At 51.8% G+C, this 23,819-nt stretch overlaps 1 protein-coding gene and 1 pseudogene across 1 annotated transcript; one reads left to right on the top strand and one right to left on the bottom strand.

The window, feature by feature from the left end:
- Positions 1 to 7,035: 7,035 nt before the first annotated feature.
- Positions 7,036 to 8,914, top strand: LOC100822530 (annotated as a pseudogene).
- Positions 8,915 to 12,171: 3,257 nt separating this feature from the next.
- Positions 12,172 to 15,115, bottom strand: LOC100832454 (UDP-N-acetylglucosamine transferase subunit ALG13 homolog). The gene is made up of 4 exons (XM_003568994.4): positions 14,718 to 15,115; positions 14,214 to 14,402; positions 12,757 to 12,853; positions 12,172 to 12,638 (listed from the first exon to the last, which is right to left on the bottom strand). Exons 2-4 carry the CDS (start codon positions 14,376 to 14,378, stop codon positions 12,385 to 12,387), a joined length of 516 nt encoding a protein of 171 aa, XP_003569042.1. The 5' UTR covers positions 14,379 to 14,402; positions 14,718 to 15,115; the 3' UTR covers positions 12,172 to 12,384.
- Between the last annotated feature and the right edge of the window lie 8,704 nt (positions 15,116 to 23,819).

The raw sequence follows: 23,819 nt of genomic DNA, 5'->3' as shown, positions 1-23,819 counted from the left end.
CGATCCATCGCGCGATTTCATCATCGACCCATCGAACCTTGCTGCGGACTGGTTTCGATACCGATCGATCGATCCACATGGCCGGCGACCGGCTGAGCTCACTGGGCGAGGGCGCGCTGGGCCGTGTGCTCTCCTTCCTCCCGTCGTCCAAAGAGGCGGCGCGCGCGGCGGCGCTGTCTTCCCGGTGGCGCGACGCGTTCGCGGGCGCGGACGCCGTGTCGATGGAGGAGCCGGAGCGCCCGCTCCGGCCGTCGGACTACGAGGACCGCGGCTGCGGCTGCATGGACTGCGGCTTCGGCAAGCCCGTCGACCCCAACCCGCCGCCGCCCTTCGCCACCGCCGTCACCGCCGCGCTCCTCGCCCGCCACCGCCGTAGCGGCCCCGACGCGCCGCCTCTGAGAGCGCTTCGCGTCGCGCTCAACTGCTACCGCCGGGAGGACGCGTCGCAGGTGGACCACTGGGTCTCGTACGCGCTCAAGCACACCGCCGCTGCCGGCGGGCTCGAGATCTGCCTCCGGCTCCGACGTGGCGCCGTCTGCGGACGCAAGTACTCTCTCGTCGCGCGCCGCGAGGCTGGAAGCTTGGAGGAGAAGGACGAGGAGGACTTTGACGTTGACTGCGAGGAGGAGCCAAGGGGCCGGACGCGCAGCCGCAGCCAATCCATGGCGGAGGACTCCGACGAGGAGGAGGCGGATCGCCGCGCCATGCCCCGACGGCGGAGATCGGTCTCTGGCGACGAGATGGATGACGCTGCTGCGAGTGATTACGACAATCATTTTGCCGATTCCCCGCCCCCACGCCCACGGCAGCCATCCGCCCCACGCTCGCCCGACAGCCGTTCCAGCTCAAACTCCGACGACCCGGCCGGGGCCGATCGCGGCCGCAGCCCGACTCCTCACGGTCTCAGCCCACCGCGGTCGCGCGGCTACCGCTCGCCGACGCCTCCTCGCAGCCCAAGCCAGACCCCCTCGCCCGGCGAGGACGACGACGCCGTCTCCGACGCCGAGGACTCTCGATCTCGACCGGATTGGCCGGTGCCGTCATGGGAGCGGCCGCCGTCGCCGGAGTACACCGTGCCGAGGACTCTCATCTCCTGCGCCGTGCTGCGGTCGCTCACCATCGGGCCCTGCAGTCTCTCCCCGCCTGCCATCATCAGCCTGCCGTCCCTCGAGACGCTGCTCCTCACCGACGTCTCGGACGAGGAAGAAGACGTGCAGAGGCTCGTCGCCGCCTGCCCGCGCCTCGCCGACCTCACGCTCGAGGCCTGCGGCACTGTGACCGCGCTCTCCCTCCTCCGGAACCGGCACCTCCGCCGGCTCGCGCTCCGCTGCTGCCACGCCCTGGCCACCGTCGCCATCAACGGCACTCTGCTCCGCTCTTTCGAGTACCGCGGCGCCGTGCCCGACGCCTCGCTCCTGACCTTCCACGGCGGTCGGTCGAGTTTCGTGTCCTGCAAGGTGGACATCTGCGGCGAGGAGGTCTCGTCAGCGAAGGAGCTCGGGAAGCTCGGAAAGTTCCTCCGGCTGCTGGCGTAGACGAGACACCTCCACCTGCAGTCCGCCCGGCTGGGCTCCGGCGTCGACCACCACGCCATGGCCCTGCCGGCGTTCACGAACCTCCGCCGCCTCGAGCTGACAGGGCGCCTGCCGCACGACGACGACGACGGCGCCTCCCTAGCCGCCGTGAGCAGGATCCTGCGGCGCGCCCCGCGCCTGGAGGCGCTCTCGCTGTTCTTCGACATGGGCCCCAGCGACGACGACGAGCTGCGCGAGCGCCAGAGCTGGCGGGACACCAATGAAGCGGCGCTCCTCGACTCGCACCACCTCAAGTACAACGAGCACGAGGTACTCCTCGACGTCGTCGCGCCGGCGGCGGCCGTCCCTCCTTGCCTGAGGAACCGGGTGAGGGAGATCAACCTCGTGCACTACCATGGCGGCAGGGCGCAGAGGACGCTGGCCAAGTTCTTGCTCTGCAATGCTCTGGTTCTCGACAGGCTCTACTGTGGGTTCGCCCGGGGGCCGCTGTGGATTCAGACCGAGCTCAGGGACGAGATACGAGGATGGGCGATGAACAAAGCGGAAAATATCTTCTTTTGCTAAATCTGCGAGCATTGCGTTCACTCGCTTATTTTCCCATCATGCGGCCTTAATCGGATCCACTAGCAGAACAAACAAACGGCTTATGTTTTGATAGTTTCAGAACAGAGTGAGCGCGGATCGGCCAATGACAGATTTTAGGAACCGTGCCCTCCCACGGAATTAATAATTTGTATTAGGTACGTCATTTCACCGAAAATACGAATCTGCCACCGATGTCCCCAAATGTCTTTTAATCCCGGCTCCTGCAGTCCTTAAGCGCAAAAAAAACACTTACCGTTCAAAAAAAAACAACGGAGCCCTCCTTATTCCTCCTCCTCTCCTACGAATTTCACCCCCACACCCGGTTTGATCCGGATCTCGCCCACGCCCGCCGTTGCTCTTGTCGCCTACACCAGCTCGTGCGCGTCGGCGGCGTTCGTGTGCGGAAGGCGGCTGCGGACCCGCGGCTCCGTCGCGCGCTCCGACCGCCGCCTCCACCGGCTCGTGCGCCGGTGGCTCCTAGCAGGACTTGGACGGCTATGGGATGAGCCTGAGGCTGGGATGGCGGTGACCTCGCGCAAGGCAGCAGGGACCGCGTCGGCGCGAGCCATCGGTGGCCCTCCGGATGGGCAGTGGCGCTCGGCAATCAATGGCCGGACACGATGTGTGGGCGGCGCACGGGCGTACCTGGCGCGCAAGTGGGAGCAGATGAGACCGCGTGGGAATCTACAAGTGGACGGCCGCGCATGGCGGCGTGATGTTCGGTGGCGGGATGAATCGGGACGGGGAGAGGAGGAGTTTGCACTCATGGTGGATGGAGAGGAAAGTCAGAGGGAGAGCGAGAAATTGGGAGAAGAGATTTGAGAAATAATGTACGGAGTAGGAGTAATAGAAGAACATGACAAGGAGAAATATATAAATAAGACATCTGAAAAGAAGAAAGAGACCAGAGTATAGTCCACGAAAATAAACATATCATAAACACATCAATATTTAATTTGACATTTTGATACAATTTTCCGTTGTTCCGTAGCAACACACGGGTTCTTTTGCTAGTTTGTATTATGCATGAGTTGTTTAAATATGTGTTGCTCATATTTTTTTAAATTTCTAATAAATAAGAATTATGTCAAAATATTATTTTTGAAAAAACAATTATCTTGAAAGTCATGAAAACCAATAAGCATAGTCAAAAGATCATGATACTCCTAAAATGAGTGGCAATTAGATGATTACGTAGTCATTAAGGGGTAGTCTCGTTGGAGCGAACTCGCAACCACCAACTCAGATCTATACCAATACTAGCAAAAGAACCCGTGCGTTACTACGGAACAACGAAAAATTGTATCAAAACGTCAAATTAAATGTTGATGTGTTTCATGAGCACATATGTATATAGTGATTATGATATGTTTATTTTCGTGAGCTATATTCTGATCTCTTTCTCTTTTTCACATGTCTTATGTCTATATTTCTCATTGCCCTGCTCTCCTATTACTCCTACTCCGTACTTTATTTCTCAAATCTCTTCTCCCAATTTCTCGCTCTCCCTCTGATTATCCTCTCCATCCACCATGAGTGCAAACTCCTCCTCTCCCTGTCCCGATTCATCCCGTCACCGAACATCACACCGCAATGCGCGGCCACCCGCTTGTGCGCACCGCCTCTACTCGTAGATTCCCGCCGCCCGTCCCCTCCCGCGTGTCGTCTGCTCCCACTTGCCGCCATGCGCCACCCGCCCGCGCCCTCTAGCAGCCTTGTCCGCATGTTCGGCACGCCCGCGCGCCGCCCACACATCGCGTTCGGCCACTGGTCGCCACGCACCACTGCCTGTCCGGAGGGCCACCGATGCCTCGCGCCGATGCGGTCCCTGCTGCCTTGCGCGAGACCATCGCTATCCCAGCCTCAGCCTCATCCCATCGCCGTCCAAGTCCCGCGGTGAGCCACCGGTGGCACGAGCCGGTGGAGGCGGGGGTCGGAGCGCGCGACGGAGCCGCGGGTCCGCAGCCACCTTCCACACATGGACGCCGCCAACGCGCACGAGCTGGTGAAGGCGACTAAGAGAGGCGGCGGGCGCGGGCGAGATCCGAAGGGCGGCGGCGAGATCTGGATCGGGCAGGGGGCGGGGGTGAGATTCATAGTAGAGGAGGAGGAGCGAGGAGAGCTCTGTTGGTTTCTTTTTTTTGGCGGTATGTGTTTTTATGCGCTTGAGGACTGCGGGAGCCGAGATTAAAAGGGAGGTGGGGACAACGGTGGCAGATTCTTAATTTTGGTGAATTGACGTACCGCGACGCCTGTACGATATATACCAATATATTAAATTGGAGTTGGTGGTGATGGTACGGACGTCATTTCACCGAAATTACGAATCTGCCACCGTTGTCCCCACCTCCCTTTTAATCTCGGCTCCCGCAGTCCTCAAGCGCATAAAAACACATACCGCCCAAAAAAAACAAACCAACAGAGCTCTCCTCCTCCTCTCCTACAAATCTCACCCCCACCCCCTGCTTGATCCGGATCTTGCCACCGCCCTTCGGATCTCGCGAGCGCCCGCCGCCGCTCTTGCTCGCCTCCACCAGCTTGTGCGCGTCGGCAGCGTCCATGTGCGGAAGGCGGCTACGGACCCGCGGCTCCGTCGCGTGGTCCAACCGCCGCCTTCACCGGCTCTTGCGCGCCGGTGGCTCCCCGCGGGTCTTAGACGGCGATGGGATGAGTCTGAGGCCGAGAGGGCAGTGGCCTCGCACAAGGCAGTAGGGACCGCGTCGGCGCGAGCCATCGGGGGTCCTTCGGACGGCAGTGGCGCGCGGCGACCAGGGGCCGGACGCGATGTGGGGCGGCGAACGGGCGAGATGGCGCAGGCGGGCGGCGCACAAGCGTACCAGGTGGCAAGTGGGAGCAGACGGCGCGCGGGAGTGGATGGGCGACGGGAATCTACGGACCGAGGCGGTGCGCACAAGCGGGCGGCCGTGCATGGCGGCATGATGTTCGGTGGCGGGATGAATCGGCACGGCGAGACGAGGAGTTTGCACTCATGGTGGATGGAGAGCATAGTCAAAGGGAGAGCGAGAAATTGGGAGAAGAGATTTGAGAAAGAAAATACGGATCTTTACTACTATTTAATTTGCAGTTTGGTACGTTGGACGTTGGTCCGTCGCCCCAAATTCACAGAAATTACATCCGTATGCCATCGCCCGAACTCCCGATTCGTTTTTCTCTTTCCTTTTCTCGCATCTCGCCCAGCCCGCATGCCACCGCTGCTCCCCGCCCCGCACGGTGCCGCCACCGCCCACCAGCCTCTCCTCTCCCGAAATCTCTCCTCTCCACCGGAACCCACTCGATCCCTCCGTCTCCCTCTCGATCCCTTCCTCTCCCTCACCATCCCTTCCGCGCCCGTCCCTCCATGTGCCGGTCCACGCCGCCGCCGCCGCCATGGGGTGCGGCACTGCCGGTCCCCGTGGTCGCCGCCATGGGACGCAGTTCCGCCGCAGGGTAAGTTCCACAAATTAAGCCCATAGCAAGGTAAGTTCCATAAATTAAGGAAACCATGCGTAATCTATATTTGAGAAAATTAAGCCCATGTGGAAGGTAAGTTCCACAAATTAAGGTAAGTTCTGCGTTTGTCAATTACGTTTTGGAAAGAAAAAAATTCGATCGGTCGATGGACATGCGTAATCTATATTTGAGACGTAAATCATTGAAATATTTGTGTCTTCGTTGCAACGCACGGGTACTTAGCTAGTTAGGAGTTATAGGAGAGCAGGACAAGGAGAAATATAAAAATAAAACATGTAAAAAAGAGAAAGAGACCAGAGTATAGCCCATGAAAATAAACGTATCATAATCGCTATATACATATGTGCTCATGAAACATAAAAACATTTAATTTGACGTTTTGATACAATTTTCCGTTGTCCGTAGCAACGGACGGGTTCTTTTGCTAGTAGATATTAAATTGGAGTTGGTGATGATGGTACAGTCGCGGTACGTCACTTCACCAAAATTACGAATCTGCCATCGATGTCCCCGCGTGTCTTTTAATCCCGGCTCCCGCAGTCTTCAAGCGCAGAAAAAACACGTACCGCCCAAAAAAGAAAAAAAGAAAAAAAAATTAACAGAGCCTTTGAAAGGGCATTTCTCCCTAAGTAGTTTTGGTGGTGATGACAACACGTGTAATGATCTTATCTTGTGCTATGTATTTCAGGTTTATAAAGAACTCGACACAAGATGAGTTGTGGATCCCTAAAAAGGAAAGAAGCGTAGCGGTGTTTAGCGGCTTTTTCGGTTGATTTGATTCGTAGGACATCCGTAATATTAAGAGGGGATCCACAAGAGAAGGTAACGGGTGAATCAATTTCACATACACATCTACACCAAATTGCACTAACTAAAAAGCGTACCCAAAAAGGTGAGTTGAAAAATTGTATTTATCAAAATTTGGGAAACTCTATTAATTCTCAGGAGCTGAGCGTGCGTCATTGTATTTATCAAAATTGACCTATTTGTGGTTGTGCTTCTTCAAGACATAACAAAAAATGTGCATGTGAGCTGAGTTCAACGTCAGTACTGTAGACTTATTTGCTCAAATTATGTGAACTCACACTCCCCCCCTCGGCCCACACGACCTACACACTAGAAACACCCATGGTATCTGGATTAAAAAACCTCGGCCAACACGACCTACCCACTAGAAACAGTCATGGTATCTAGATAAAAAAAAGTGATTCAAGCTTGTGTCATAAGTTTCTTGATGTAGGTGGGAAGAAACACCTAACTTGTGAGCCAAGACTATATCTATTCACACTTTTAGATCAACTCTGAGTCATCATGTATATCATTTTATCTATCATAACAAATTATGTCACCACATAAATCCTAGACCATTTTCCATGGCTATAAAAGCTAAGTTCCATTGATAACATTAGCATCAACCAAGCTTCTCCCATCTCTTCAAACAATCATGGCAACTACTAGTTTCCCATCACTTTTGTCTTACATTTGCATTTTCCTCTTGTTCCATGGATCCATGGCTCAACTCTTTTCACAAGACTCCCCATGGCAAAGCCCTCGTCAAGGAGGTTTTAGAGAGTGCAATTTTGATAGGCTGCAAGCAGTTGAACCACTTCGACAGGTGAGATCAGAAGCTGGACTGACCGAGTATTTTGATGAGCAGAATGAGCAATTTCGTTGTACCGGCGTATCTGCCATACGTTGTGTTATCGAGCCTCTAGACTGACCGAGTATTTTGATGAGCAGAATGAGCAATTTCGTTGTACCGGCGTATCTGTCATACGTCGTGTTATCGAGCCTCGAGGCCTCTTATTACCTCGATACCACAACACCCTTGGCTTAGTCTACATCATCCAAGGTTGGTGTTCGATTGAATAGTTCAGTTCCGATGCTATACCATATTTGGAGTTTCTATGTGTTTTATGCGTCTAATGTTACAACAGCATCGATCTGCAAGCCTACTAATATTGACACAACATGTTATTTTGTAGGTACTGGTTTTGTAGGACTAGCTTTACCTGGGTGCCCAGAGACTTTCCAGGAGCAGTTTCAACAATTCGGGCAAGCCCAACCTATCTTGGGTTAAAGGCCAAGCCAAAGCCAAAATTTTGGAGATGAGCACCAAAGGATCTGACAGTTTACACAAGGAGATGTTGTTGCACTACCAGCTGGTGTTGCGCATTGGTTCTACAATGATGGTGATGTGCCGATTGTAGCTGTCTATGTTTTTGACATAAATAGCAACGCTAATCAGCTTGAACCTGCACAAAAGGTAACTACATATGGAAGACATATAGATTTTGTTTCCACTGGTTCAGATGCAAGGTTTCAAGTATTTTTAGTTGGTGTCTTGATGCTCATTTTTTTGGTCAATTTGGACTTTTAGGAGTTTGTGTTGGCTGGTAAGTACAATGGAGTGCTACGGTCTGGACAAAACATATTCAAGGGTTTCAATGTTCAGTTGCTTAGCCAAGCCTTTGGTATTAGTGAACAGACAACACAAAAATTCAGAGTCAAAATGCCGAAAGAGGTGAAATAATTCGTGTGAACGATGACCTTGAATTCTTGAATCCTGTTGGTACCCAACAACAACCCTTCCAACCAATCGAAGCTCAGAAAGGACAATCGAGTTCATATCAAATAGGACAAATGTCAGGCGCCAGTCGCAACGGTTTGGAGGAGAATTACTGTTCACTGGAGCCAAGGCTAAACATCGAAGATCCCAGTCGTGTCGACACATATAACCCACATTCTAGCAGTGTAACCCACCTTAATGGTCAGAATTTCCCAATCCTTAACATCGTGCAAATGAGTGCTACGAGAGTAAATCTCTACCAGGTATATCTAATGTTGTATTGTGATGGACCCGTGTCACTGTTTTAAACTTCATTGCATAAACACAGTAACACTATTTAATTATACAAATTCGTTGTGATTGCAGAATGCCATTCTCTCACCATTTTGGAACATTAATGCCCATAGCGTGGTATACATGATCCAAGGACATGCATGGGTTCAGGTCGTGAACAACCAAGGTCGACGGCCCTCTTCGTCAAGGACAGCTGTTAATTATACCACAAAACTATGTTGTTCTAAAGAAGGCGGAGCGTGAAGGATTCCAGTACATCGCATTCAAGACCAATGCAAACTCTATGGTTAGTAATGTTGCGGGGAAGAACTCTATCCTGCGTGCCTTGCCCGTCGATGTCATCGCCAACGCGTACGGCATCTCTATTCAAGAAGCTCAGAACCTTAAGAACAACAGGGGAGAAGAAATCGGCGCATTCAGCCCTAAATTTAGCCAAAGTAGTCTGCAGAGTCATGTTTGATTGATCAAGGATCAGAGTGATTGAGTTACTATGAGAAATGTTAGAGTGAAATAAAGAAATCACAAGTGTGCAACAGTTGGTGGTTTTATAGATCAATGTTCATCTAAATAAATAAATAAAATCCATCGTGTTATTTCCATTCTGTGTGTACTACTTCCTTCGATTCTAAATTGTTGCCGAAATATTACATGTATGTAGACGTTTTTTAAGAATAGATACATCCATATTTGGGCAAATTTGAGTAAAGAATTTAGGATCAGAAGGAGTACTCCGTCCGTCCAACAAAGGATGTCTCAAGTGTCAAAATTTGGATGTATCTAGACATGACTTAGTGTACAGATGCATTCAAATTTAGTCAAAGTTTAGACATTTTTTGTTGGACGGAGGGAGTATATAATTTGTGATTTTTCTACTTATTCATCTCTCTATCTCTCTATCTCTCTCTCAAGTCTCAACCATGTCTCCGTCTATCTCATACATCATGTGGCACACATGAGTAAATACAGTTTATAAACTTGGTCAAACCGAGAATTTGCTAATCTCTCCTTGGAAGAGGCAAGACCGCAACGCCTGCGCCCGCACCGTGCAAGTCCATCTTTCTCAGTTTGGATGAACCAGCAGCGATCCATGTTTGAACCTTGGGATTCAAGTGCTCACACATCTTCTCCGTTCCACCGTCGACGCACATCTCTTCCAGAACCATGGCATTTTCGGCGAAGAATTTGATCAGCCTGATTCCCAAGCAGTGCTCATCCTTCTTCTCCCGCCGGAATTGCAGGCCGACTCTTCTCAAACTGCTCTGCAAGCACTCGAATGATCGCCCGCTCAGGCCAGGGAGATCGTCAGAGACCTCGTCGTACTCAGCAGCACCGTCGTCTTCATCGTCTCCGGCTTCCGCCGCCGCCGGCTGTGATCGGTGGCGCTCGAACCGGTCGACGGAGTCCTGGAAATCGGAGCGATGCTTCCTCTTCAAGTAATCGCGCCCGTAGCCAGACTCCCTCTTGGCATCGCAGTGCGCGGTGGTGAGCTTGACCCGGAATTCGCGGAGCTTGGGGCTGCAGCGGAGCAGGTTGGCGATGGCCGCCGCCGCCGTCTTCCCCGTGGGCCGGTGCACGCCCTCGAGCTCGAGGCGCTCGAGGCGGCGGAACGCCGGCAGGATCCGCACCCGAAGCGCCTCGCTGGCGACTGCCATGTCCTCGAGGTCCCTTACCGCGAGCTTCATCTCCTTCGCGTGGACGAAGCCGGCGAGGACCCGCCAGAAGCTCCGGCGGGCGTCGCGTTGGTCCTTGCGCCTGAGGTAGCCGTAGTCGATGAGAATGAGCTCCGCCCGCGCCAGCTCTGGCGGTGGCGGGCTCAGCGAGACGATCCGGAGCACGCCCTTGTACCGGAATCGGCGCAGCGCCGGCGCGTAGATCTCGAGGCGGCCGCGCTCCTTGAGGCAGCACCGGTCGAGCACCAGCGACGTGGCCGCCCAGCAGCGGAGGGTGCGGACATCGCCTTCGTCCAGCGGAGGCTGCCGCGGCGCCCGCGAGTGCCCGTACCAGCTCCGCGGGGACACGCGGTCGGTTTCTTCCTCGAGGAGACGGACTCGAGGTGGACGGCGGCGAGCGCCGGCGCGGCGTCGATGATGCGCTGGACGGTTTCCAGCGGCGCGTCGCAGTGGCGCAGCCGGAGGGATGCCAGCCGAGGGAGGAAGAACAGGCCGCCTTCGTCGTTGTTCTCGGCGGCGGGGGCGGCGGGGGGGGAGGACGAGGCCGCTGCAGTTGGTGAGCTCGAGCGCGCGGAGGGTGTTCGACGGAAGGGCGCCGAGGCCGAGCTTGAAGAACCCGAGGCCGGAGCGCGACGCGGACAGCTCGTACTCGCTGGTCTCGAAGTACATGGGCTCCCCGCCGTCGGCCTTGTCGACGGCCGCGACCCGGAGCTCCTCGACCCGGCCCGCCGCGCGGTGGGCGAGCACGCCGGCGAGCACGTCGTGCTTCTCGCGCCAGTCCACGTCGCGGTACATGAAGTCCTTGATCGTGTCGCCTCCTCTGCTGACCTGCACGCGGAAGCCGAGCCTCGTGACGGGGGCGGCTCCTCCGTCGGCGGCCCTGTCGAGCGCCCTGTGTGCGGCGGCGACCATGGCGTCTCGCCTGGCGTAGAAGCGGGGATCGTCCCGGGACCTGACGCATCTAGGGTTGTCATCCTCGCTCTCCGGGACGCGCAGCTCGAGGTTGACGGCGCCGGAGGAGAGCCAGTGGTCCTTGCAGCGGCTGGAGAGCGCGGCGGTGGAGGCGCCTTCTCTGGCCGGGGCGAAGTGGAGGATGCGGCGGAGGAGGTCGTCGGGGAGGCCCGAGAGCCGGTCGTCCTCTTTGCGGCCGGCCGCCATGGTCGATCGATCGACCAAGCTAGCTGCGGATTAAGCGATCGATTTCGATGCAATGGGGTTGGGCAGCAGGAGATATCTGCCGTAATATGATGGCGGCTTTTAGTCCGATTCAAACTGGAAGTCGAGCACGACCTCAATCCGGATCCATCCAATGCAAGACGAGGATCAGTCAAAGCTGAAGATTTTTCCTTTCTTCCATAGATAGACGTCTGGAACAAGCTTGAACCCGTGAACCGGCAAGCTCGCGCCGCCATGGAGCTCTGATCCTCTGACCACCCGACCGTGGACAAAATTATTTAATCCATTCCGACGAAATATCAACAAACCTCTAAAAATTGAGTACTCATTTGGTTGAAGGAATATCTATATGCTAAAATATGGACATATCTATATGCTAAAATACCTCTCGATACATGTAGTATTCCAGCATTTAATATGAGATGAAGGGAGTATATGATTTTATTTGGTTGAATTTGAATTTCGTATTCAAAATTCATGTTTGTCCGTCACATGGATTTGGAAAATTAGAGACAGTTTCAAAGAAATGATGCCTTTTAGAAGAAAAAAATTGAGATTAGGTATAAGCGTTGTTCCATGTAATTTCAGATTAGATTCTTGGAACCAAGTATGCCAGAAAAACAAGTTTAGTTCCTGAAATCCAAAATGAATTAGTACAACATTTTAGTTTTTTTTTAACGTAACCACAACACGATGGGTTATTAATCCGGTAGAACATTGTGGTGCAAAATTCTGGCAAACAAATAAGAGTAGATTTCTGATTTTACTGAATAGTTGTGAAACTCAGCGACAAATCCTGATTTAAAATGAAATTTACTTTATTTTCATTTTGGTCATCGCAAGCGCAGTATATATATTTCTGAGTTGTATATAATAACAAACCGCCTTAACTTTAAATTCATTTCAGTATTGTCATATTGCATCTTTACAAATGAAATAAAAACCAGATAAGTACCCTGTGTTAAAATAGTGTGCTGTTGCACGTTCTTTGCGATTCCTCCGCGGTGATATCTTGAGATGTTACCTCAGGCAGCTACGCAATCCCATCTTGCCATTTCCCCATATCACCGGTTCCCACTATCGATCAAACAGGAAAGCCAAGAAATTTGTTGATCAGTGCCACAACTGGCTTCGCTTCTCCTGGCATGTAAGGTTGGAGCGCATCCAGATCCATCGCCTCGACAGTCTCTTGCAGCGTCTGTGGACGGGAGCAGAAGAGGTGATTCCTCTCAGCCAGTTCCTCTGCTAGCTCGCTCTGGTGATTGTCCATCAGATCTTCATTCACGACGACGATAAGAGGTTTGCCCAGTCGCAGTGTCTCAAATATGCTTCCAGAACCTGTCAGCAGTAAGACGTGTTGCCAAAGGATAAACAAATAACTTCAATCAGATGACTTTCAAATACCACAGACCAGCATAGCACAATGTTCAACAGGATATATACATTTGATGATCACCTGCATGACTGATGACTAAGGATGCTTCTCTTATGTAGTCAGCAATGCTTGGTGAAAAAGTGAAATGATCAACTTGAAGATTTAATTTTCCTGAATCCTTCACACAGTCAGCACCAAGATGTCAATTTACTGACAGCCAACTAACCAATGCTAACTACATGAATCCATTTCCCCTTATTTTTTAGACTAAACTTATGTTATAACCATCATGAGCCTAGAAATACCGACCAAAAGAAGTTATTATTAATTAATGTTACAATAGCAGTATAGCACAGTCAAGTTACTTAAAGTATGAAGGTATCCATTACTGGAGTGTAAACACAAATGTCTGAGAAAATTATCTAGAGACTTATTTTGGTGTCAACAAAGCAGCCTACTGAAGATTAAGGGAAACCTGCGTTGTATGAGAAAGTTTGCAATGCCACTGTATACTATAGTTACATCAGAATTGGCTGTAAGCACCAAGATCTTTGGTTTTAAGTTGTTTATGTTCTGTTAGGATGCCGAATCAACTAGTTGAAAATTTTCAGATGATCAAGAGATAAAAGTCAAAAGAAGTATCTATATGAAATATTAAAGATGGCTTGCAATTGTTTAAACAATAATCGTGGTACAGTTGAGGAGAACACATACTGGATAGAAATAAAGCTAGGACTGAAAGTGGGTTTTCTGTTCTGCTATTTCTTAAAGTATAATGTAATGCAATATGTAAATATCCACAAGAAATCAATGAACACATGAGTAAGTCAATTTTCCATTTTTACCTCGAATCCTTCATTTGTCCCACTTTTTTTACACCCTCTAATAACCTAATGCTGAGTTAACTAGATTCTGGTACACTCAACCACCAATCATGCACCTGTTCTTCACCATACAATAGTTCAATCTTTTCAACCATGAGGCTTTGAATCATAATTAGCAAAAGCAAATAGGTTCAATGGTGTGAATTGACTGTCTTTCATGAACCGTGGACAATCAACATTTTTTCTGCCAATGTTTTATCCTGATGTTATATGTGTTCTCTTTCCTTGCCACCTTTACAGTTTAACTTTATCATGAATTTTGCAAGTTTTGATTATTTTTCCATGTGTGTGATATGCATCAAGCAAGAGATGTAACTGACTGCAGCAGTAAAGTACCGCTACCTCTTCAGATGCCACAATTTGCAGAAAAAGGTCTTCATGCTATTTCTTTCCACAAGTAAAAACCAATTTACCATCCAGATCTCACATTCAGATAAGCTGTTATAAATGTTAGCACCATTACAGATCCATGACTTCTTGCAGTTGTAACATTTGATGATATTACTAAAAACATCATGACATCCGCCCCTTATTTCCCATTTAGTATATAGTGGATTGCGATAGTCATCAACTAAAAAGGCAGTCAGCCAGTCTCCAACGAAAACAACATAAGGATAATTGATAAATGACTCTGAAAATGGAGAGAAATGTTACCTTGGATGGCACATATGTCCCCCGGCCCATTTGAATCAGAAGATCAGTGTAACCTTTCCGCAGCAGTGCTTGTTTAACCTCCTCAGAGTCTACCGCTTTGACAAGAGCATCGAAACATGTAGTACCTACTGTGACAAAAACGACTCGCCTTTCTCTATCTCCCATTTCTTCTGAACTAAGCGCTAATATCTGTAAAATACTAATATGTTAGCATGCAAAATAGCACCTAAAAGTAAATCAATATGATTCATGCTTGAACATGGGATTAGAGATACGGAGTAGCTTCAAGACATAGGGGCAGTTAGACACGATCAATTTTCTCATGTGTGTACATGTGTGCTTGGATTGGATAATCCATTCGAAGTGTAACAAATAAATGTGTGTGGATAATCCCTTATAACCCAATGTGTGTTTGGATAATCCATTCTAAGTGTAATAACGGTTCTGAGGTCGCCTTGAATTCGACTTGATGTGGAACAGGTGTGAGAGGCTGAACAGCGGTACCTTGATGTGGATCTAGAGTCTAGACGGACTTCAAGTCGGCCCACCAGACGCCGCTGGAGACAAGGAAGCCGGGCGGGAGAGGGGCGGCGATGCAGCAGTGCATTCACGGAGGCCCCGCTGGTCGGATCGAGGACGGACGAGAAGGGAGCGGTGGCTGGGAGGGAGGGGAGGAGGCGAGGAGCGGGCAGCGCCGAGCCGCCGAGAGGGGTTGGGGCCTGGGGGTGGGAAGGGTAGGGCGGTAGGCCTGTTGCCCGTTGTTGGAGGGGGGCGGCGCAGCCAATAGATTTGAAAAGAGGGGTGAAGTGGAGGCCAGAGGAATGGCCGGCGACGCCAACAGAGTTACAGAGATCGGCAGCGGGCGGCAGAGATGGCGGCGTGGTTGTCCTGTTTTTCTTTTCTTTTTTTGTTAGCGTTCTCGACGGACACAAAAGACAATTCACTTTCGATCCTCTAAGAAAAAGACAATTCACTTTCGTTTTTTGTTGGGAAGGATACTTTCGTTTTTTTCAAATAACGGTCTGCCTTTATTTCACAAAAGAAAGTACACTACATCGATACAATTGAGAAGGACAAAAGTAACAAAGATTATTCGAAATAAACATCGCTAGATTCATCTTTTGCATCTTGATATTCCTTCAGGTATTCGGTGACGAAATTGCAGAACACTATCCTTGCACAAGCTGGACCAACCTTATAGGTTTTGAGAAGCCGCATGAGTCGTCCACTTCAAACAGTGAAAACCTAATATCGTTGAACGCACCATGGACAGGGACACACCTCTTGCAAGGCAAGTCGTGAAACTGCTGCTTCGTCGATAAATCGGCAAGAAAAAAGATCAAAAACACCAAAAGATGAGCCACAATAACCACTGACTCCATGGAGTATGCCGTGACGACTACACCAGAACGAGGAAGAAACCAGGACAACAATTTTCTAGACGACGTCATCTCCACGTCAAGATGCCACCGTGAAGAACACACAAACCTGATAGGAAAAAACTAGAAGCCATACGTTAATCCATGGTTCTCCCCATCTTTCAACGCCAGATTGGCTGTCAGAGACGAGGGGAACTGTCGGAGATCAAAACTTTCCTCAAAGACAGCTAGGGTTCCTTTCCTTGGTGGCTAGGGTTTGTTCCTCACCTAGTTTATTGCTTGTTTGCGAGGAAAGGAAAGGAAGGGCAAAAAGAGAGCAGCGAATTTAGTAACATTAGCTGCAATAAGGGTTCGTTGTCATTATGTTAATAAAAAGTGGTTCGGTGGTTTGTTAACGAATTGGTCAATTACGAAAACTAGACTTTTTCAATTTAGAGACTTAAGAGCAGAAGAAAAGATGAATTTTTTTGGTAAATCTCATTTTGAAAAACGGAAATTCAATTAAAAACGATATAAAAAAATCAGAGCATGGAAAAAGGCCCACTTTCGTTATCCCGGCCCAATTAATCCTAGCGAGCGGCTGCGGGTCGATCAACCGATCGAGATCGCTTAATTCTCAATCTCGCGGCTTGACAGCCATGGCGGCCGGCCGCCAAGGCGACGACCGGCTCTCCGGCCTCGGCGACGACCTCCTCCACCGCATCCTCCACTTCGCCCCCGCCAGGGAAGCCGTCTCCACTACCGCGCTCTCCAGGCGGTGGAAGGACCGCTGGCTCTCCTCCGGCGCCGTCAACCTCGAGACGGACGTCGACCCCGACTGCAGCCGCCTCTGCACGGGGCGCGACGCCTTCGTCTCCACCACCGGCAAGGCTCTCTCCTCCGTCGCCCTCGTCACTAGGCTCACCTTCCGCGTGGAGAGCAGGTTCGGCAGCACCATCGAGAGCTTCCTGCGCGACAAGAGACGCCGCGTCGACGTGCTCGCCGACTTGCTGTCCCACCCCGCCGCGGGCCAGCTCGAGGAGCTCCGGATCGCCGGCGTGGACTCGGCCTTCCGCGCGATGGAGATCCACGACCACGAGTACGAGGTCGGGTCGCCGTCGTCGTTCCTCCGCACCGGGATCTACCGCCTCCGCCTCGACGCCCTTCCGTCGAACACCCTGCGGGTGCTGGAGCTCACCAACTGCCACTGCGACTTGCCGCTCGAGGTTCTCCAGGAACTCATCGACGCGGCCCCGGCGCTCGCCGCCGTCATCCTCAAGTCAGTCGTCCTCGGCGAGAGTGGCGCGCTCCGCTGCCCGGCGGCCACCGCGCTCGTGCTGGACAAGTGCGGCTGGACGGCGCGCAAGCACGGCGCATTCAAGATCCACGCGCCGATGCTCCGGCGCTTCCGGTACAGGGGCATTCTCCGGCGGATCTCGCTGGCCCCGCCGCCGCCGGACTTGGCGCAGGTAGACGGCCTGACACTCCAATCCTATCACGGTTCTTCTGAACGGACCTAGGCCGCGTCCGCCGGAGATTCTGGCGATTCCTCGCCAACTTCGCCGGCGCCAAGGAGATGAAGCTGAGGGTGCGCTGCCGCCTCGAGGACCTGGCCGTCGCCAGAGAGTCGCGGCGTGTCAAGCTCCTGCCAACATTCGGCGGCCTGGAGCGCCTCGACCTTGAGGGGATGCACAGGCCCGCCGGAGCGACGGCGGCGGTGGCCATCGCCAACCTGCTCCGCTGCTGCCCCGCGCTCCGCGACCTCCAGATCAAGCTCGGCACGCATGGCGATTTGTCCCGCAAATCACTGTACGGGGTCATGCCCTGGGAAGCTAACGACCTAGTCAAAAGGAAAGAATCGAAAGACCGGTGGGACCTGCAGGAGTCCATCGAACGATTCAAGCTCCTCAGATCACAGCCGGCGGCGGCCGGAGACGAGGATGACGACGACAACGAGGTTCCGGATCTCCCCGCACTGAGTGGGCACTCGTTTGAATGCCTGCAAAGCTGCTTGACAAGAGTCGGCGTGCAGTTCCTGCGGGTGCGGGAAGAGGAGAAGACGAGCTGCTGCTTTGGAGTCAGGCTCACCAAAGTCTTTGCTGAGAACGCCATGGTTCTGGAGGAGATGTGGATCGACGCTGGAATAGAGAAGATGTATCAGCACTTGAATCCCAAAGTTGAGAGATGGATTGCTGCTGCTCCTTCGTCCAAGCGGAGGAGGTTGAACTTGAACCCATCCAATGCAATTGAAAGTGTTGCAGTCCTCCCCCTTGAAACCCGAAAGTAGAACTAGCAAAGTACGTACGTGAAGAGTAGGATTTCAAATTTTTGTTTCCAGACATTATTTCGCTTTAGCAGAGATCTATCATTTCCAATCTTTCGTCATATAGTAGTTTTTTTTCTGAAATTTATAGTGATCATAGCTGATGCCCATATTCTCCGGCCCCTTCCAATGAAGGCAAACTTTTCTCGCTTTGACTGTATATATATCTTTATCTTTACTTTAATAAAGATGTGAGTTGATGGTCATCCGTTCACTTAAAAAAAACTACCTTTTGAATTGCTTGTAAATCACCGTAATGATCACATGTTCTATATGGTATATACACGTACACATCTTTTGGTTATAAACTGATTGGATTGATGTATGTGAGTCCATGGTTGTCCGTTCATTTTAAATAGACTACTCCTGATTTACACAAGAAGTCACCGTAATTGTCAGTTATCTTATGTGGTAGATAAAGTGGCGGACCCAGGATTTCGGCATGACCGGGGCTCAATTTTCATTGCCAAGACTCATAATTAATTATCTTAATTATACCCAAATGCGTATACTTTGATATGAACATATTAAGTGCTTGAATACACAGGAAGACTAGACTAAATAAATAAATTTTGGTATAAGTGCACAACTAGTTTTATGTTTTGCTAGACTTAGAAGTAGATGGACTGGATGCTAGTAGTATCATGTACTTGAAGTTTCATGCTATTAGAGACGTTTGCAATTGAAGTTTCATGTACTTGTTGAGACGGCTCAACAAGTTCACCGCAAACTTGAAAATTGCACTCACACAATCCTTAAACATTCCAACTTCAATTGCAAACGACACGACTAGTACTAAGTAGTGTAATTGCGTGCAAAGAAAACAAAGCAAGCGAACTAGCCACACAATGCTAACAGATTTAGGAAAAGATGATATTTTCCGCTTTGTTCATCGCCCATCCTTGGATCTCGTCCCTGAGCCTGTTCTGAATCCACAGCGGCCCCCGGGCGAGTCCACAGTAGAGCCTGTCGAGAAGCAGAGCGTTGCAGAGCAAGAACTTGGCCAGCGTCCTCTGCGCCCTGCCGCCGTGGTAGTGCACCAGGTTCATCTCCCTCACCCTGTTGCTCATCAGGCAAGGATCAGGGACCAGGACCTCGTGCTTGTTGTACCTGAGCTCGTGCGCATCTTCCCAGCACCTGCTTGGCGCCGTCTCGAAGACCAGCGTGAGCACCTCCAGGAGCGGCGCGTGCCGGAGGATGCCGCTGACGGCGGGGACGGAAGCGTCGGCGTCGCCGGGCGGCAGGCACCCCGTGAGCTCGAGGCGGAGGAGGTTCGTGAACGTCGGGATGGTTGCGCGGCCGTCGCCATGGGGTGGCCGAGGCCGGAGCCCAGGCGGAGGGACCGCAGGTGGAGGTGCTTCGCGGACGCCGCCAGCAGCCGCAGGAACCTCACGAGCTTGGGGATCTCCTCCGGCCACGAGACCTCGTTGCCGCAGATGTCCAGCTTGCACGACTCCAAGGAGCTCGGCACTGGTGCCGGGAGGAGCGACGTGGCGGGCACGGCGCCGCGGTGCTCGAAAGAGCAGACCAGCGTGTGGCCGTCGTCCATGGCGACGGCGGCCAGGCGGTGGCAGCAGCGGAGGGCGAGCCGGCGGAGGCGCGGGTTGCCAGGAGGGAGAGCGCGGCCACCGTGCCGCAGGCCTCGAGCGTGAGGTCGGCGAGCCGCGGGCAGGCGGCGACGAGCCTCCGTACCGCTGCTTCTGTGTCCGAGACGTTGGTGAGGAGCAGCGTCTCGAGGGACGGCAGGCTGATGGCGGCGGCGGGCGGCGGCGAGAGCCTGCAGGGCCCGATGCTGAGCGACCGCAGCACGGCGCAGGAGAAGAGACTCCTCGGCACGGTGTACTCCGGCGGCCGGGGGCGATTTGCAGAGGCCTCGTCTTCGGAGACGGCGTCGTCGTCTGAGCCCGGCGTGGAGTCAGAGCTCGAAGACGAACCTCTGCCGCTAGAGCTAGACTCCTCGTTCGAGTCTGAAGAAGCAGTCTCGTTCCAGTCGTCATCTCGGTAGCTGCTGTCCGAAGATTCTGAACTGCTGTCGGTGGAGTCGGGGTTGAACAAGCGGAGGCGGTCGCAGATGGGTTGGCGGCGGAGGCGGAGGCAGAGCTCGAGCCCGCCATTGGCGGCGGCGTGGCTGAGCGCGTACGAGACCCAGCGGTCGACGGCGGAGGCGCGCTGCAAGCGGTAGCTGTCCAAGGCGACGCGGAGCGCGCGCGGAGGCGGCGCTCGGGCAGGCGTCGGCGTGCCGTGGGGTCGTGCGGTGGCGGCCTCGCGGACAAGTCACGGTGGCCGAGCTGCATCTGGCCAAAGACCATGGGCACGAGGAAGAAGAAGCACAAGGAGCTTCGTCGGTGAGCAAGAAGGAGATGACGGACCTAACGGGCCAAGGGGGTTTGACAGTTTCCGACCTGTAAGGAAAACTCTCTTAATTAGGTCATTACGGTCTTGTTGTTACATTGTGACTGAAAATGTATGTTTTTTGGCCAAATTAGCAGAAGTGATGTCTGCGTGACAAAACTGACTCAATATGTGTGGTTTTGTGAAATTTACTCTATAAATTATGATTCCGTTGGCAGCTTCTATTGTATTTTTTTTCTCTTAGTTGGCGGACAGAAACTTCAATGAGTGTAGGGAAAAAAACCCATGATGCTGCCGCGGGCGAGACGTGCGAGCAGAAGGAGATGAGCACATTCGAATTGTACGGTACAATTTCTACTTGTTCAATTGCGTCATCTGAATTCTGTTTCCATCGATGGCGACCAAATTCAGTTTTTATGTACGCAACACATCGTCTCTGACACTCTAATTTTATCTGCAATTCCCATAACCATTATTGATCAATCAAACAAACGGGGACTCCATTGGTAATCTATTAAGGTTGTTGCCTATCTGGAATTCTTCACGGAATAAATTTCACAAAACCACACATATTGAGGCAGCCTTCTCGTTGAGGCACCACTTTTGTTAATTTGTCCGAAAAACCACACATTTTGAGTCACCATGTATCAACAAGCTCGAAATGACATGTTTACCGCATTTGACAGTATTCCTTAAAGGTCGGGCCACCTGTCAGGTCTCAGGTGACACGTCGGCCGAACCCGATCCGACCCGTTAGCCCGGTAAGCACAGACTATGAAGATGATGTCTCCATCAATGGCTGCGGGAGCAGGGGAGCATCCCGAGCTCTAACTTGGGCAAGCGGAGGCGGTGACGCGTGGGCAGGCTCGGGCAAGCGGGTGGGCATGGCGGGGCGCTCGGGCAGGCGGGCGCGCGGACCGGTGGGTGCACACGGGTAGGCAGGAGCGCGCGCGGGCAGGCGGGGGCGCGGACGGGCGGCGGGCACACACGGGCAGGCGGCGGGCGGTTGTGGGCCGGCTGGGGGCAGGCGGGGACGCGCAGGCAGGCTAGGGCACGCGTGGGCAGGCGGCGGGAGGTCACGGGCAAGCAGGGGCAGCGGCGCGCGGGAACGCGGGCAGGCAGGACGCGGAGGCGCGCTGGAACGTGCCAGGGACGCGCGCGGGCAGATAGCGCAGCTACGGCACGCGTGGGCGTGCGGAACGGCGGCTGCGGGCTCGTGCGGTGCCGGTCTCGCGGACAAGGCACGGTGGCCGAGCTGCATCCGGCCGAAGACCCGGACACGAGGAAGAAGAAGCACATGGAGCTTTGCCCGAGAGCAAGAAGAAGATGGACGGACATAACGGGCTTGATAGTTCATCTGACATGTGGGTCCGACCTGTAAGGAAAACTATCAACTCGTTTAATCGCGTCATTACGGGCTTGTCGGTACATCCGGACTGAAAATGTGTGGTTTTTCGGGCAAATTAGCAAAAGTGGTGCCTGCATGAGAAAACTGCCCCAATATGTGTGGTTTTGTGAAATTTACTCTTCTTCACGTAAGCATTAGGTTCTTCTTTGAGGAAATTTCACATAACCACACTTTTTGTGACAGTGGTCTCACAAAACCACAGTTGTTGCTATCAGTCTCACAAAACCACAACTCTTGGGACATGAAGTCTCAAAAACCTTAATCTCGATGATTAGGCGGCTTGATGGTGTTTCTGACGACCCGGGCCCACAACGTGGCATTGGATCGAGACGGGTCTGGAAGGCGAACGTGGCAACTGACTTGTGGGCCGTGGCATTTGAGACGGGTCGGGGAGGCTGACATGGCAACTGATTTGTGGGCCCGGGTGGCATTGGAGACGGGTCGGGGAGGCTGACGTGGCAACTGACTTGTGGGCTCGGGCCGTCAGAAACACCATCAAGCCGCCTAATCATCAAGATTAGGGTTTTTTGAGACTCTCTGCTCTAAGAGTTTTGGTTTTGTGAGATTATTAGCAACAACTGTGATTTTCTGAGACTACTGCCACAAAAAATATGGACTTGTGAAATTTACCCTTCTTATTTTTACGCTCTGTGGGGGTGGGCCACGCCCAGCCGGCCGAGTCCAACTTGAAACAGTAAACAGAACCAATAATATGGGCAAACTGTTATGTATGCAAGTTTGAGCAGATTCCTATTGTTTGTGACGTAGGTCAATTATTTTTTATTTTTTTATGTTTCACACATTGTGTCGTTGACTTGTACTCACTCCTTCCTGAAATAAGTGACGTGGATTTACATAAGATTTATACAAATTCACGTCACATATTTTGGATCGGAGAGTATCTGCTTTTGGTGATCTTCACTCAGTGCTGGAACTTATGGACGTACGGAAACTTCGGCAAACATATTCAAGTTAAATATCCCTACCCTATATGGTTTTGTTTGGTCTGCATACTCTTGTCGCGGTGGTCTTGCACATGATATGATTTGTACATGTGCTATTAGTCTTCTACCCATATAGCTCACTCTGAAAGTATATAAGTGAAATGAATAAACTTTTTAACCTAAATAAACTATATTTCACATTGTCCCTTTGGGTTCCGTTGCATAGCACATGCAACTTGCTAGTGATTTTGATTTGACACACTAGATGTTGACCTTTTTTCTATATAATTGATAAAACCTTAGAAAAATTGGATTTTGGCAAAATTTGTATGACTTATGTTTCGAAATGGAGCTGGTATGTGTGTAATTTTTTCAATTTTTGACATCTAGAACATCTTCAACAACATACACATATTTTGGGTACCCAAAATCAATATGAGTAGGTAGCCAAAACTTATCCAACTTTTGCAGCACACCCAAAATTGGGCACCCATACCCATGCATATATTTTGTTTCTTGAATTAATTTTTTGCACATGTCTCTCATCTTCCCCAAATCAGTCCCAAATCAAACCCAAAATTGAGCCCAAATTGAACCCCAAATCGAGCCCCAACAAGGCCGAAAGTGTCCGTGCTGCTATCGCTCGCCGTCGTGCCACTACATGGCCGAATTTGAGGCCACGAGGAGGGGCTGCACAGGTCGAGAGAACATGGGGAGGTTCGGGAGCAGGTACGAGAATGACGGTGAGCATGAGACGTCGAGGCTGGTGGCGAGCACAGGGTGAAGAGGTGGGCGGCGACGGCAGCGAAGGGCACCAGGGAGTAGCGCAGGAGCTAGGCGGGTCCGCCGGAGGCACGAGGGACAACATTGGTGCACTCCAGCCGCCGGAATCTATGCCGGCGATGGGGGAGGGGGTGGTGACGGCTAGAAGGACGAGGGTGAAATTTCAGGATCTTAGGGGTTGGGGTTCCCACCAAGTTTTTGGGTACTCTAGCCTTAATATCCAAATATGAGTAGCTGCTGGTATCCAACTTTTATGAGTATACCACTGAACTAATTTTTGGGAAAAATATTTATATTGACGGTTTTTTTATTCACCCCAAGTAAAATATAATTACGATGTTGGAGATGTTTTGAGAATTTCGATTTTTTTAACCAGCACCTCCACGAATTAAAAAAAAGAAAACTCACTGACAAAGTGACAAGGACCAGCACAAGCTC

Source organism: Brachypodium distachyon, chromosome 2 (genome assembly GCF_000005505.3).
Source record: "Brachypodium distachyon strain Bd21 chromosome 2, Brachypodium_distachyon_v3.0, whole genome shotgun sequence".
NCBI classification, from domain to species: Eukaryota; Viridiplantae; Streptophyta; class Magnoliopsida; order Poales; family Poaceae; genus Brachypodium; species Brachypodium distachyon.
The sequence above is the reverse complement of the archived record's forward strand: the minus strand, read 5'-3'. Positions and strand labels throughout refer to the sequence as shown.